Source organism: Phaenicophaeus curvirostris, chromosome 1 (genome assembly GCF_032191515.1).
Source record: "Phaenicophaeus curvirostris isolate KB17595 chromosome 1, BPBGC_Pcur_1.0, whole genome shotgun sequence".
Taxonomy (NCBI): Eukaryota; Metazoa; Chordata; class Aves; order Cuculiformes; family Cuculidae; genus Phaenicophaeus; species Phaenicophaeus curvirostris.
In genome coordinates this window covers 188,274,969-188,290,896 of record NC_091392.1, presented here as the reverse complement: position 1 = coordinate 188,290,896, position 15,928 = coordinate 188,274,969, and the positions used below count along the sequence as shown (strand labels likewise).

Genomic DNA, 15,928 nt, shown 5'->3' with positions numbered 1-15,928 from the left:
TAGCTTAAATTTATATTTTATTAGTAACAATATTTTGCTTTAAATGCTTTTCTGAAAAATTTGTCATGTTATACTTGAAGTGTCACCTTCCTCATCACCTCTCCCCCAGGCTTTATTTCTAGCACTGCTGCAGTCAGTACAGCTGTTATTTGTTGCTCTGTCATGGTGATACCCACACTGGGGTGGTAATGGTGTTTGCTGGGCTTCAGAGCCGCTGAGAAGTACCAGGGCAAAGGGATGCTTGGATAAGGCTGTGGGCTCAGGCAGATGGAGGGTGATAGCATTCCAGCAGCGACAGAAATAGTAACATTAAAAACCAGACACCATTGCAGAGTAGTGAATTTATCATTTAAATTTAACCCTGAGAATAGAAGGGGAGTTCAAATCCAAAACCTAATTTCTAGGTTATATCAACTTTAAGGTAAGTTGTATTTGATCTGTACTACGACAGCAAACAAAATATCAATGATGCAAGCAGATACAGTCTTTTTAACTGCTTTTGTAAGGAGTATAAAAAAATGTCCTGATCTAGAAAATATTTTCATTAATACTGTTAATTTTCTGCACCACGTTGCTGCTTCTTGCTTATCAGCACTAATAATCCCTATGTCAAATTGAAAACTGCAAATTGAGTTGTAGTCTACATCCCATTGAACCATACCTAGAGGAGAAGCACCTTTTTACTCTCTGGAGCTCACTAATCTTACTGTCCAGGTAGCAATCTGGACTAGAGCTGCACAGTGATGTTGCTTTCACTATATGGTGTCTAAGTCCTTGTCTTGCGCTATGGCATTAGGAGGTGAGCAACAGTAAAATTCTGTTTCTCTTCCTGCATTCGATAAAACACTCATGGCTTATGCTCTGTGCAGCGTAAACTGGAGAGTGAATGTGAAAAATTCCAGTACTTTGGGTTTTTTCTTCTTTTCAATTGAAATAACTTTATAATGATGATGCCTTGTCAAATTGGCCAGTCTTACTGGGAGATCAGGCTGTGGAAAGATGGATTTAGTCCATAATAAGTAATTCTTCCTCTCTTCTTGTCTGAGGAGGGGAAAAAAATGCTAAAATTCTTTCCTATTTTCAAGTGGCTCTAGTGGCTGGTTACAGCAGAAATAATTTAGGAAATAGCACCCCTTTGAATCTGAAGATGTGCGCATCAGCTTTGTGTCTTTTATACTGTAACTGCACTCTGTTGTGTCTGCGGTAAGTGGGAGCTCCAAAAATTAATGTACTAAGACTCCTGCGAGAAGAGCTTGACAGTTACATTGATCACAGTTGAGTAGTTGGCTAATGCTAACAAACTCCCTACAGCCCTGGTTCGGCAGGGCTCAGTGTGCTCCCCGCAGCCTGCATCCCTTAACCCCGTTATCGAGACAGTGGTGCATTTTGGAGCCAGCCATGTGATACTGGAGGTGTCTGCGCTGGCTGTGATAACGTGGTGCCGGTGCTGATGTCTGGTGTCACTTCAGTGAGCACTGATAGCAGAAGCCGAATCTTTGTGCACTGATGTGCTTGGTGCTGCTGCAGCTGACAGCCTGGCCCTTGAGGGGTGTGTGCACTTCATATCATTTCATTTCAGGTTATTTTGAATCCTTTGAATCTTTCTGTGAGATTTTTTTTCTTGGGACGTCTTGTTCTAATTATTTTCCAGGAAATGAGAGCCAATAAAGTCATTCTGCTTTGGATACATATGCATTTTAAAATGTAGATATTTAAATACGTTCCCTAAGCAGAAACAGAAAAAGTCTGGCTTATGCAAGTGATACCACAGTTGGAGTAGCAGTTTAGGCCTTTTAATATACTGACAGTGTTTAAGTAATACTTACCGTATAGCTACACTAGTGTAAAAGGTAGCTAAAAACCAGGGCAGGAAGAGAGAGAAACCCTACTAAGTTAAGTTCATATATTCTGGTGACTATCTTCATCTGGGAAATTGCTTTAGTACAGCCTGTCATTAACGACACTGCTTGTGACTACAACAGTTCTCCTTATAAAACCTGTAGAAACGCTGTTCTAATTACGCTGCCCTTCCCATTAACTTCACATGGGGGCAGCAAGGTATTGCTCTATCCGAAGGAAACACTGTTTGAGCTGAGAAGTGACTTTGCCAGGATGGATGTACAAGACACAGAAATTCCTGACTCCAAGGTAATTTGTTTATAGTTTTAAATAAACCCAAACAGCAAAACAGGTTTTTAAACAGCTAAACCCCTACGTACTCAGCTTGGCTTTCAAGTGGGAATTGATTCCACTATTTTACGTTACCAGGAAGAGGAATTTCTACCGATGAAGTGTTAAGCCGCAATATGTAAGTATACAAACTGCAATAAAATCCGGCTCTTGTGCTAAGCATGCCCTGGCTTTTACATGTCACATGATCTAAATGATAGTACTGTCACCATGAATTCTAGCTTTTTACTGGGAGAAAATTTCAGGTTATGATTTTTAATTTACAATCCTGGTTTGAGATGTCATGGACACAACTATAGAGCCAAAGTAATTCCCGAATCCAGATTTTCAAGGTTTCTGATAAGGTTGCAGAATTGTTTGACAGTGATGATGTAGCGGTAGATACACTGGCTAAACATAATGAGAAAGGTACATAAATGCCTCTTTGGCATCCAGGGCTAGGCACAAAGAAAAGCAGGTGATCTCACTTGTACTAAGTGATTAGGCTACCAAGAATGAAATTGAATATACAAAAGGGGAAGAGGAGAAAGCATCGACCCACCATGTACAGTTTACCTCTGATGAGTTGAAAAGAGGATAAGAGTTTTGCTGCCATTTTTGTGTGTCTCTTACCACCAAGAGAATGTAGCAAATTGCAAAGCATGAGTTGGAAATATGATGGGGAAAGGAAAAGATCCCTAACAGCCAAAGCTATGTATATACCCACAGGAGCTCATGGCAGCTCAGGGAGTCGTGTTGCAGGGTTTTCCTTTTCCTAGCTCTAATGATGTTCCAACCAAAACAGACAGAGATACAGAATAAGAAGACAGATCTGTGCTCCTTCTCTGTCTTGGAAAATTTATGAGTCGGGCACAGAGAGAGACTGTTTCTCACTTATTATTGTTACAACTTCCCCCAATTTGTCCTTTCTCTTCCCTCCTTCCTATCCAATGTGCGCTGACTCAGCCAGCCCCAACAAATACTTGTGGTACCTCACTGTGACAAACTCTGTGGGGTGTCCTTGGTCATTTTTTCACCTGCTGAACTGGGAGCTCTTAAGGACTAAAGACAAGTTGTCATATTCTCTTTCTTTTCTTGCCTTTCCTATTTCTGATGTCTTTTTTTGAGGTAGTAACAACTGTGTTTGCAAGGACCTCTGTCAAACGAGGCCTGCAAACCTAAGGAAAGCAAAGTGCGGTGCTGTGAAGGCACATAAATACTTTTGAAAAATTTCCAGCAGTAGAGGGACTCTAGTAGTAAAATAGCAAACATGCCTTTGTTATAATAAGGAGAGTATCTGTCAAGGCAGTGATGGAATGAATTTACAAGGTAAAAAGATACGGGTCTTACACAGTCATCGAAGCATACAGGGGTGATTACCCTGCAGCAGCTTTGCCTGTAAGGATCAGCATCCCAGTCCGGCACGGCCAGCACAACAGCTGGATGCTGGGTCCTATCAAAGCTCTAACATGCTGTAAATGCATTTATCCCCTGCACTGCTGCACAGGCAGTTTGCAGTTCAGAGTGTTAAAAATCATACAGAAAATGCACTTTTTCAGTTTCAGACACGTACCAAAAGTAATCTTAACTCTTATTTTCCCTGCTCTGAGTGAGCAGATTTTTCATGAATGACAGAACAGCATATGAGTTCTTCAAATGCAAGTTCTGAAATGAAACCTCTTATTCCCTTTCCTGCAGTCATGCATTCAGCTTGAGAAGGGCAAAGACCATTTCTACGGAGCCAAAGGCCTAAGAAAACTACCCCTGGTAGCAGTAGTACAGATTCAAAGACTTGTAGAAAAAAATAAAATTGAAGCAGATAATAGAGATTTATAGACTGTGTGATCATCACTGAATGTCTCTAGGCTTTGAAGAGCTTTGCCCAGTCTAACATTTATATATATATATATGTATGATGTTTAAGTTTTTTCTAAAAGGTGCAAAATGCTCAGTACGATGGGATCCAGTGAGGTTGGTGTCCTACAGGATCTGGGGCCTTAGAGATAGGTTCAGTTTACATTGAAAAAGACTGAGCTGATGTTATGAGATTGCTAGGCACACGAGAGTGACTGGAAAAGTTGCAGAGGAGAAAAGACTGTTGCTATGCTTGTGTATTTTCATATATATTGGTTATATGGGTTTTTTTTGTGTGTGTGCTTTAAATCATACAGATATTACCTGATCAGCTTGTAAAGACAGCTTTAAAAATAATCTGCTAATTAGTTTATTGTTAAATGAGTCCTAAAGCACTTTGCAAAATGCCAAGCGTTTTAAGTTTTACAGAAGTGTAATGAGGTGTGCTACTATCTCTGCTTTTACCCAGACAAGTTAAGACAAATTCTGAGCTTGAATACATAAAGTACCTGTTACAGATAATCTCTGCAAAGGATCAGGTGTTGGTATGCTGTTGTGATGAAGGCTCCTAACTGCGAATACCTATGGGCTAGATAAGTATAAAGTAGACTGGCTTCTATCAGGCTGTTATTGCTCCTGAGAGATCCACCTTGCTGAACATTAGTGGAACCATCAACTCGAAGGATGGGACTGGGAAAGTATTTTGCTAGCTGCGTATGAAAGCATCAAGAAGCTTCTTTTCTTATTATGAAGATGTTTATCCTACCCTGACGTGAAGAAAATATTTCAGGAGGACTTCTGTGAATGAAGGCATTTAAAAGCTGCCCTGCTGTCACTAGGGGCTGCCAGCCAGGTCACTGGTGGGAGTTCATGGTTTTAACTCCTTCTGCAGATGCTCCCCTTCCTGCCTGGCGCCTTGAGGCTGACCCGCAGCACGGGGTACATTGGGCAACGAGTGCTCTGGGTGATACGGGCTAATTGTATGAAACGTTGTTAGTCATGACTGTCCATGGGGTGCTCTTCATCCCAGACCAAACACATGAGAGCTGTCAGCTCTGGGGAGCTGCTAATCAGGATTTCAGATGGAGCACGCAAGTTTCTTCTCATCCATCCAGCCAAGTTGATATGGGCGATGCAGAACCTGTACCACTACAATTCCACTTCTCATCTTGATAACTACGAGCTTTTCCAAAGCTCGGCTGCTCTGGGTTACTACTCCTCTTTGGGGTAAGGTGTGAGATGTGTGGGAACCACCTCTGCACCCTGCCCTTGCCACGGCGTGGCTCTGGCTGGGGCTGAGCTGGGAAAGGGACACGGCTGGGAAACAACTCTCCGGGAGCAGCAGCGAAGGGAAGGGGGCAAAATGCAATTACCTGGGCTGTAATTTGACCACAATCTGGTACTCCAGACTAATACCTCTGTGAAAGCCTGCAGCTGTCTGGGAGCGACTGAAAAGAGTGAGAACAAAAGAGGGAGAGGAAGACGGAGGGGGAAGGACTGATATGTTATTAGTGAAAGACTGTAATTTAATTGAAGAAGAAAAGCTTGGAAGAGTGAGTGAAATAAACACAACTGTGTAGTCACCTTCCTTGTAGAGAAATGATTTAGAAGCAGGTCTAAAACCAATGACAGACATAAGAGTTACACATTTTATGCTTTTTTCTTTTTTTCATTGAAAGAAGTGGGCTTTACTTGATCTACTGTCTTGTAAGTGAGAAGCATCAGTTGGTAATAGCGAGTTGTGTTTAATCTCTCCATAAAACTCAAGTTTTGCCACAGGAGCATCCTAACGCCATCCCCTGAGCTGCCACTGCCAGTTGAGGAGCTGGAAGGTGGAAAACTGGCATCGATTGAGAGCAGCGGTGCCCAGCCCTGCGCAGGGGGCAGCGGGGCCACTTCGGGGGACACACTGGGGACCAGTGCCCACTGCACCACCTGCTCTCTTGTCCCCTCCATCCCCGCTGCTCCCCTCCATCCCCCCTGTCCCCCTCCATCACTTCTGCCTCCGCTCCATCCCCTCTGCCTGCCTCCAACACCACTGTCCCCCTTCTTCCCCACTGTGCCCCATCCATCCCTTCTGCCCCTCACCTTTGCCCCCTCCATCCCCTGTTCCCCCATCACTTCTACTCCCCTCCTTCGTCTCTGCCTTCCTCCCTCCCCTCTGCCTGCCTCTAACACCACTGCCCCTCTTCCCTCCCCGCTCTCCCCTGTTCATCCCCTCCGTCCCCCACTCCGTCCCCTCTGCCTCCTCCCATCCCACGCGCTTCCCCCTCAGCCCGCTGGGCTGAGTCCAACGGCATGAGGTTTAACAAGGCCAAATGCCGGGTCCTGCACTTGGGGCACAACAACCCTATGCAGTGCTACAGACTGGGAGAAGTCTGTCTAGGAAGCTGCCTGGAGGAGAGGGACCTGGGGGTGTTGGTTGACAGCGACTGAACATGAGCCAGCAGTGTGCCCAGGTGGCCAAGAAGGCCAATGGCATCTTGGCTTGTGTCAGAAACGGCGTGACCAGCAGGTCCAGGGAGGTTATCCTCCCTCTGTACTCGGCACTGGTGAGACCGCTCCTCGAATCCTGTGTTCAGTTCTGGGCCCTTCACCACAAGAAGGATGTTGAGGCTCTGGAGCGAGTCCAGAGAAGAGCAACGAAGCTGGTGAAAGGGCTGGAGAACAGGCCTTATGAGGAACAACTGAGAGAGCTGGGGTTGTTTAGCCTGGAGAAGAGGAGGCTGAGGGGAGACCTCATTGCTCTCTATAACTACCTGAAAGGAGGTTGTGGAGAGGAGGGTGCTGGCCTCTTCTCCCAGGTGACGGGGGACAGGACAAGAGGGAATGGCCTCAAGCTCCGCCAGGGGAGGTTTAGGCTGGACATTAGGAAAAAATTTTTCACAGAAAGCGTCATTGGGCACTGGCAGAGGCTGCCCAGGGAGGTGGTTGATTCACCTTCTCTGGAGGTGTTTAAGGCACGGGTGGATGAGGTGCTGAGGGGCATGGTTTAGTGTTTGATAGGAATGGTTGGACTCGATGATCCGGTGGGTCTCTTCCAACCTGGTTATTCTATGATTCTATGACACCCTCCGTCCTTCCTCTCATCCCCGCTGCCCCCTCTCTCCGCACTGCATCCCCCCATCCCCTCTGCCCTCTCCCATCTCCTCCCCCCCGGCACGGGCCGCGCCGTCGGGCGGGGCGGGGCGGGGCTGCGCACGCGCGGCGCTGCCCGCGCTCTCTATAAGGCGGGGGGCGCGGCCGCCGCTCCCCCCAGCGGCGCCGGACGGGGCGCACGGCGGCGGTTCCGCGGGTTCCGCGGGTTCCTTGGGGCGGGCGGAGGAGGAGGAGGAGGAGGATTCACCCGCGGACTCGGGGAGGGAGCGAGCGAGCCTTTCCACCCCCCGACACCCCGCGGCGGGCATGCGGCGGCGGCGGCGCGGCGGCGCGGGGCGGCGCTGAGGGCGCCCCCGGTCATGCGGCGCTGGGTGCTGCTGGCCGCGCTGGGCTGGCTGCTGCCGCCGGGGGCCGCGGCCAGCGGCGAGTACTGCCACGGCTGGCTGGACGCGCAGGGCGGCTGGCGGGACGGCTTCCAGTGCCCCGAGCGCTTCGACGGCGGCGACGCCACCATCTGCTGCGGCAGCTGCGCGCTCCGCTACTGCTGCGCCAGCCCCGAGGCGCGACTCGACCAGGGCGCCTGCGACAACGACCGGCGGCTCGGCGGCGGCGAGCACCCCGCCCGCCCCGGCAAGGACGGCCCCGACGGCGCGGCGGGTGAGCGGCACCGCGGGGCTGCGGGGAGGGCTCCCGGCGGCCCGCCGGCTCCCGAGCGTCCGGCTCCCCGCTGCGTCCCCGTCCGCATCCCCCTCTGCGTTCCCCTCCGCGTCTCCTCCTGCGCCCCCCCGGGTCCCGTCCGCATCCCCCCGTCTCCCCCGCATCCCTCCCGCTCCCCGCCTTGTCGCCGTTTCCCCGGCGCGGGGCGCCCTGGATGGACCCGAGCCCTTCGGGGGCTGCCGAACCGGGGGATCCGCGCTTAGGTGCTGCCTTTTTTTTTTCCCCCTGCGTTGTTTTGGGGTTTTTTTTGTGTGGGTTTTTTTTGTTTGTTTGGTTTTTGTTTTTAAAGTCCAGCTTTATCAGCTTTAAAAGCCGGTGACTCCGCTCGGGACCGGCTCCTCGAGCCCCGTGCGCGCTCCCGATTGGAAAGGGAAAAACGGAATGAAAAGACCCGTTTGAGCAGGGAAAGAAAATCCTCAGTAACGTGACATTTCAACGTGATTTCTGGCGGGTCCGTTCTCTGATCGTTTTTGTTCTTGCAGCTCAGGTCCCCCAGCTTAGGATGAGTTTTTACAAGACTGAATTTCAAGGATAAACTGTCTTTCTGCTGCCGTTTTAAAAAACGCCTCGGTGGCTTCCCAGCACCCTGGTTGCCATCGCCAAATGCTGAATGCGCTAGAAGTTGCCTGAAGTGATGTTATAATTAGGACAGATTTACTCTTGGAGAACTGTTACAGCCTGTACAAGTGTGTGCACCTGCTAAGGAGCCGCTGTAGCGCAGAAATGGAGACAATTTTTTGCATGCCTTTTGTCTAAAAATAGCAAAAATTACGAAAGAAATGGGAGAAATGTGTCCTTTTGGTTAATAACTTGCTCCATGCAGTCAGATATCTTGACTTCAGTTGGAGGTATCCAACCCTGTTTGCATTCTGAGAACAGGATATTTTTCTTGGCAGTTAATTTTCTTAACAATTAATATTTACTGCTCAGGGAGTTTGGGAGCCATGTCGCAGCACTGGCACTGGTTAACTCACAGGAGGGGCAGCTACATCCCTGCCCAGGGTGCAGTGTCAGCGGTGGCTGTGCTGGTGTTGGTCAGGGGTCAGTGGAAATGATGGAGCCTAGGTGTGTTGTTGGGAGCATTCACTTGTGACAGGAGGCGCCTTCCCTTCCTTATTCCTGGATATGTCCATGCAAATTTCTTACTGAGGCAGAGAAAACGGCTTTTTCCCTGAGTGTGCAGAGCAACCGGAGCTCAGGTCCTTCCAAGGACTTTGTTTACCAAGCCCCTTGTCGGGCTCCCAACTCCACTGCTGAAGCATTCGTCACCTGTATTTTCTGCTCTCACCTTTTGCCCACCCTTACTCTTGCCCTGATGTCCCTTCTTAAAGCTAGAGGGATGCTCCCCCTCTGCTGATAGTGGAACTTCGGAGTGTGGTGGTGTCACCCCACTACCCACTCTGTGGTTTCTCCCTAAACCAGGAGGTACAGCCAGACGTTCATCCCTGGGGCTGTGGGGTGGCAGAGCCCCCTGAGTGTTGCCCCATTTGCTGCCTGGCTGTCACCCTGCCCCAAGGGGCACAGCAGCCAGAGAGGGCTGGCAATGGGGAGGGATGCAGTGCAGCACCAGGGTCGGACCGCCTCATACTCTTGAGCTCTGAGCAGGGATCCTGCCCCCGAAGTTTCTCCCCATGGCACTGTTCAAAACCAGCGTTCTCTTGCCTGACTTTTCTAGCAGGGTGTATTGGAGACAAGGTCTGGGGAGATGTGGAGTGATGGTTGATGTGGACTAGACCACCATCAGCAGGAGCGAGGCATGAGCTGTGAGCTTTCGTCCCTGCTAATAACTTCAAAGATTCTTTTGGAACCTCCAGCCATGGGTTTCAGCAGCCTTCTTCATCTTTCCTGTGTGAAATGCTTGGCTGCATGCACAGCTTTTAGTGCTCACCCTGCATTGACCTGTGCTGGGGGGAGGTGGGCTCAGCTGAGGAGGGACGGGACCTTCTGCCACAGCTGCTTAGGTTTGTCTTTGTCCCCCGGTGATGATATTTTCCTTGCTTTTGCAGTGCCCATCTACGTGCCGTTCCTTATTGTTGGATCTGTATTCGTCGCCTTCATCATCTTGGGGTCTCTGGTGGCAGCTTGCTGCTGCAGATGCCTGCGGCCCAAGCAGGAGCCCCAGCAGAGCCGAGCCCCGGGGGGCACCCGCCTGATGGAGACTATCCCCATGATCCCAAGTGCCAGCACCTCCCGGGGTTCCTCCTCCCGCCAGTCGAGCACGGCCGCCAGCTCCAGCTCCAGCGCCAACTCGGGAGCCAGAGCACCCCCGACCAGGTCCCAGACCAACTGCTGCTTGCCAGAAGGGACCATGAATAACGTCTACGTCAACATGCCGACGAACTTCTCAGTGCTGAACTGCCAGCAGGCTACCCAGATTGTGCCACACCAGGGGCAGTACCTGCACCCCCAGTACGTGGGCTACGCCGTGCAGCACGACTCGATGCCGCTGACCCCGGTGCCCCCGTTCCTCGATGGTTTGCAGAGCGGCTACAGGCAGATCCAGTCTCCCTACCCACACACCAACAGCGAACAGAAGATGTACCCAGCTGTGACTGTGTAGCGCTGACACCTTCCCCCACCTCCCCACCCGACAGATTTTAATATCTAAACTGAACAGAGGAGAAATATTTCCTTGGAATGAAGCTCCCAGAACATCACTTGTAAATAATTTTGAAAGGCTCATGCATGTCAGACAGTGTTTATAAACCATTTATTTTCATCGGGGTCCGTTGCCAGAAACTGTAGGATGATATCTCTGAATTAACGTTGCCAGATACGCTCTCATTCCAGTGCATGATTTACAGCAGCGAAGGATTACGCTGAAAATGCAAATGCATTTCCGTTCACTGTACTTGCGAGATAAATGCCGGAGCCATTAAGTGCCCTTCAGGTATGACATGGTCAGAAGTATTTGCCTAATTAATTTGTAGAAAGAGTTTTGTTACACTGTACAAGACTACAGTACTCATGAAACCTCTTTTCTCCTCTCCCAGCTCCTTAATGACGTTTCCCGTTGCTTTACAGACAATCACAACCAAGAGCGGAACAGTGCAATGCCGGGTGCTGGTACCAGCCCCCTTGGTTTGATACACACTCCCAGTTTGGGGTGGAATGCCATGAAAGGTTTGGTCTTGCAAAGACTGATTTTCTTTATCTCTGGTGTTTATGTAGGAATTAAAGAGTGTGAATTATTCCGCTCTTCCTTCCAGTGCACTTGGAACCCTTCTTGATTTGGTTTTGCCTCAATATCAGAACCCAGTAGTGGTTTGCACAGACTTTTATCTTTGTGAACTTTACTGAAAGCAGGGTACGAGGTGCTTGCTCTTCCTGATGCTCGGCAAAGCTATTGGTACAGCAGCGGCATCTGAGCTGCAACTGCCTTTGTAGAGAATGCTGTACTGTGATTCCGAACACGCTTGATTTAACCTCACTTCCCATGAAACAGTAAACCCGTGTGAATGCGCATGAAGTTGTCAGACTATAACCCTGCTTGCGATTGAGTCTGACCGTAGGAAAAAGGGTTTCGTGCCCCTGCAAGCCTGTTCCGTGTCCCCAGCCCTGCTCCCTGGGAGGGTCATACAAAGTCACCCCAACCTGGGCACGGAGGGGCTGGCAGAGCTTTGAAACCCATCCCCTTTTCTCCTTTACCTGGGGGCCAGAGGAGTAAGAAGGCACAGTGGTGTATAAAAACAAGGTTAAGGGCCTGACCAAAGGATGGAGGTGCTTGTGGCTCCCTGTGATGCCGTGGGGTCTCAGGGAGGAGTCACAATGCCGATGCTGGGGGGATGGCACAGCTCTAGACTGGAGCTGCTGTCTCCGTCTTGCTTTGCTTTGTGCTGGGAAAAATACCTCTCCAGGCTGAAGAGGCAACAGCATGCTGGGAATAATCAGACCATGCTAATTGTAATGTATCACCTAGGATGCAAAAAACTGTTTAAGGCTGGTTTTGTCTCTTAAAAAACATAGTTGCTGCATTTCCATCTATGTATTCTTCAGCCAAAACAGAGGGCACATCGCCAAACTGGGCAATTACTTTAACCAGACCAGAGCTGATGAAAGGTTTCTTAATGTCTGATACTGTATCAGTATGTAGCAATAACTGCAATACTACTATTTTTTGTATGTCTGTTTTTAAATGATGCATAAGTGCAGAAGCCTTGCCAAATCCAGTGGTTTACTCGTAAACATGCCACACACAGGCAGTCTGTGGTGGGCAGAAATGGTTTCACCACTGACACAGGAAAATGAATAGGTAATTTATCCCAGATCTGCTGTTCCTGGCTGTGATCGCTCATTCGGTATGTGGGACCTGGGCAGAAAGGTTGGTTTACGAGACCCAGCTTCCCTTTCAGCCAGGCTGGGTGTCTGGGCGAGGCAGCAGCCAGCTGCTGGAGGTGGTGGGTGACAGCTCTGCTCTCTCTGCATGTCTCGGTGCTGGGGGAATCTTTAAAGGCAGTAGGTGCACCAGAGCTGGGTGCTGCCAGGCTTTTGAAGGACCCAGCGTGCACTTGGGTCTCGGGGATCGAGGTTTCTACCTGCCCACATTGCAGCTTGGTCACGCTGACATTCCAAAGCTGAGGTGGCATCAGGGGAGAGGCTTGGCTGCCTTCAGCAGCTGGTAGTTTCGGCAGGAGCTGGAGGTGCTTGGCCCCAGGTGAGACCTGGCTTGTCACTGCATGGCCTGACTATGAGCCCATCCATGTGTTCCTGATCTTTCCCAGCTGTGAACCAAGTCCACTTTCACCCCCCCACCCCACAGCAATGCACTCACTGCCTGCCTTGCACATGCCCTGGCAAGGACACCTCCGCACAGACCTATGAAATTCAGGTGAAGTTCTTTGTATATTGTTTACTTTTTTTTTAAAAAAAGAATAAGTTAAATTTAAGTCTGTAGAAATTAATTTACAACTGAAAGCAGAAAAAACTGCATTGTAATGAGAGGAAGTTTGCGAGCTGTGATCGTTTTTTTTTATGTCATGTACAATAATGTAAAACCATTGTTACCATTTAATATAGCTCTTACATCTCTGAAAGGGCACTTGCTTTAAAGTGCTTCTTACCAATGAAGAAAAAAAAGCCCCCTTTGTTTCTTAATAAATACTTTATGGTGTGACTTTGTTTTTATTTGCTCTGTTATAGTTCTTGTCTTCAATTAATGCTTAATTTCCCTCTGCCTACAAGAGCACATCTGACCAGCCTAGTTCTCCACACCCTGCCAAAAAGCAAAGTTAGGACTTTTGACTGTGTTTTTAAAGAACAACAGTGGCCAAATGCTGTGCCCTTGTGAGTTATGGCTGTGGGAGCTGTTTGGAGAGAAGGAGAGCAGGGAGTGGGCATCGGGTGAGCTAGAGACCCCTCATGTCTCAGTGGTTGCAGGGATGGTTGGGTAGCAGCAGCGGGAGCAGGATGGGCAGGGCCTATGGTCCTGTCAGGCTCCCCCTTTCCAAGTAATGCTGAACACTTTGCAGCACCTGGCATTTTCAGAGGATTTTGGTTTCAGTTGGATTTGCAGTTACTCTCAGTGAGTGGCCATGCTGCTCCCATCTCCTTCTGCGCAGACACCCTTCTGACTTGAGCAAATTCCATCCTTGTAAGTCAGACAAAAAACCTAAACCTGTGTTGTTCAAGGAGACGTAACTCAGTCTGCAACAGGTCTCCTTCGCTTTCCTGGTGTTTTCTTCCTCCAGCCACTGGTGATGCCAACACTGGTACTGTTGCTGCTGCCCTGTGAGGCCAAGCAGGTGAGCGGCTGGGGGAGTGGAAGGGGCATGTTTATCACTCAAATAAATAGGAAAGAAGAGTCTGGGGTAAAATGTAGCCTTGGTCAGGCTGTACATAGTGTGTCCCAGAATGTCCCAGCTTCTGGGGTATCAGGGGGAGGCAAAGGAGCAAGGCTGGAAGCAGAAAGCTGGCAGGGAAGGAGGAGGAGAGGTCAACCATAGCTTAGAGCAGATGTGCTGCGGTGATGAGCACTTCGCAGCAGGAGAGGCCAATAGTTTGGTTTTGTTTTGTTTTTTTTTACTTTGCAAGCTTTGTAGAGCAGGGAAGGGTTTTTCTCTTCAGCATGTGGTGGCAATGGATGGCATGAGGAAAGACAGCATGGAAACTTGCTGATAAACTCTGAGCAAGCACAAATGGTCATTAGGAAAATGATGCATTTCTGTACATTTTTATAGGCTACAGTGCTAGTTGAATCATCACAGAATCATAGAATGGATTGGGTTGGAAGGGACCCTAAAGATCATCCAGTTCCTACGCCCTTGCCATGGGCAGGGACACCTAAGACTAGGACAGGTTGCTCAAAGTCCCATCCAACCTGACCTTGAACACTTCCAGGGATGGGGCTTCCATAACTTCTCTGGGCAACCTGTTCCAGTGCCTCACCACCCTCACAGTCAAATATTTCTTCCTCATATCTAATCTAAACCTCCCCTCTTTCAGCTGAAAAAACTTTATCTCTTGTCCTATCACTACGTTCCCTGATAAAAAGCCCCTCCTCAGCTTTCCTGTAGGCTTCCTTTAAGCACTGGAAGGCTGCTATAATGTCTCCCTGGAGCCTTCTCGGAGTCTCGAACTCAGGGTCTGTTTGGTTGCGAAGCAGAAGGAATCGTCCCACATGTAACACCATAACTAGAAAACCCCAGCGCAGCGCTGCTGCAGCACCGTCCGCACGGGTGGGCTTGGGGCAGGGACGGGGACAGGCATGAGAGCTCTTAGGTCCTACCAAGGAGTGTGCATCTTTTCCATAGGAGAGACAGTCTTCCCGTTTTCTTTATAACGCAAGGATTAAAAAACCCTCACAATCACACTTGTAAACCTGCTGCAAAGCCTGTAAATATATTTTTAGCCTTATAAGGCTGTAAGAAGCGATGGAGCCACTCCTGCAGGCACTTCACCCACCCTGCAGCCCTGTCCGAGTGCTCCCCACGGGGTGTCTGGGGCACGTTGTGCAGCTCTGTGACGGATGATGCACAGCACAGGAAAGCTGCTCTGAGGGGCTCTACGCCTTTTTGTTTGCTCAGTTTCATCCCATTACTCACTCCCATCTTCCCAGCCTGCTCTAAATAATTCTTCTTCTTTCCTGCTGTTCACACACTTAGATTTATGTTCTCACTCGCAATTTAAAGTGTATGTGTACTTTTTCAGTGCCTGTGTCTGAGTACATTGCTACCTACTTAAGGCACTAAACTGTTCAGTGCCATGCCAGAGACGGTGGCCTCAGTAAAGAGTAATGATGGTGAGGAGAGGCCAGAAAAACACGTACAGGCTGGGCTGGCACTGGTTTGCCCGTAGCAGATGCCGATGCATTGCTGGTGTCCTTGGAAAGGGGATTGTGGGCACAGTGGTACTGCCACAGCAGCTGCAGGCAACCCCATCAGGTCAGAGAGCAGAACAAGATGGGACCAAGCTGACCCATGGTGCCCAAACCACTTGGCATGCAGGGGAACGGCACGGAACCATCACCAGCAACAACCTCCTCACAACATGCACATGGAGAACCACTTTGAAAGGTCTTACCTATTAGCTGGGCATGATCAGAGGACAAAGTCCATTCCTCCCCATCAGCAAGAGGTTACCGGCCATTGCCATGTTGATCAGGAGAAAGTGGATCTTCATGCAATTAGAAGCTGTTGCTTAAATGTGGCCCATAATGCCTATGGGAGAGCGAGCTGGGGTTTGGGTCCCAGCTCAGCACGTTAACCTCAGCATCTCCCTTTAAAAATATCTAATTTGCCGTTCCCTTTTGGTCTTGCCAGAGCTCTTCTTTCCCCTCCAGATTTTCTGCTTTCCTGTTCTCCTCCCACTGAAGTTGTTACTAAATATTATTCCCCACATGGATTCCCTTCTATTTTTCCAAGCTGAGTCTCATTTTATTGTTTCCTGCTCATATTTCTTGCTTCTCTGTAGGTCCCTTTGTATTATTTCTCTGTCCTCAGTGGGGTTTGAAACGTTTTCCTGCCCAGGATCACTTGCAAATGGGCTGAACAAGTCACTTGAGCCTGTTCCATCCTTTCTCCCCTTCCCCAGTTCATGGAATCATAGAATCATAGAATCACTAGGTTGGAAAGGACCCGCTGGATCATCGAGT

The 15,928-nt window shown here is 49.1% G+C and overlaps 1 protein-coding gene and 1 long non-coding RNA gene across 2 annotated transcripts; both read left to right on the top strand.

Moving 5' to 3' along the window:
• The first annotated feature begins 1,618 nt into the window (after positions 1-1,618).
• LOC138716845 (uncharacterized) lies at positions 1,619-5,649 on the top strand. Its single transcript, XR_011336753.1, has 3 exons — positions 1,619-2,148; positions 2,269-2,308; positions 3,868-5,649. It is a non-coding gene; the product is annotated as an uncharacterized lncRNA (long non-coding RNA).
• A 1,795-nt stretch (positions 5,650-7,444) lies between these two features.
• Positions 7,445-12,962, top strand: SHISA2 (shisa family member 2). The gene is made up of 2 exons (XM_069882777.1): positions 7,445-7,779; positions 9,846-12,962. The coding sequence occupies exons 1-2, from the start codon at positions 7,482-7,484 to the stop codon at positions 10,397-10,399; spliced, it is 852 nt and encodes a 283-aa protein (XP_069738878.1). The 5' UTR covers positions 7,445-7,481; the 3' UTR covers positions 10,400-12,962.
• The last annotated feature ends 2,966 nt before the right edge of the window (positions 12,963-15,928 follow it).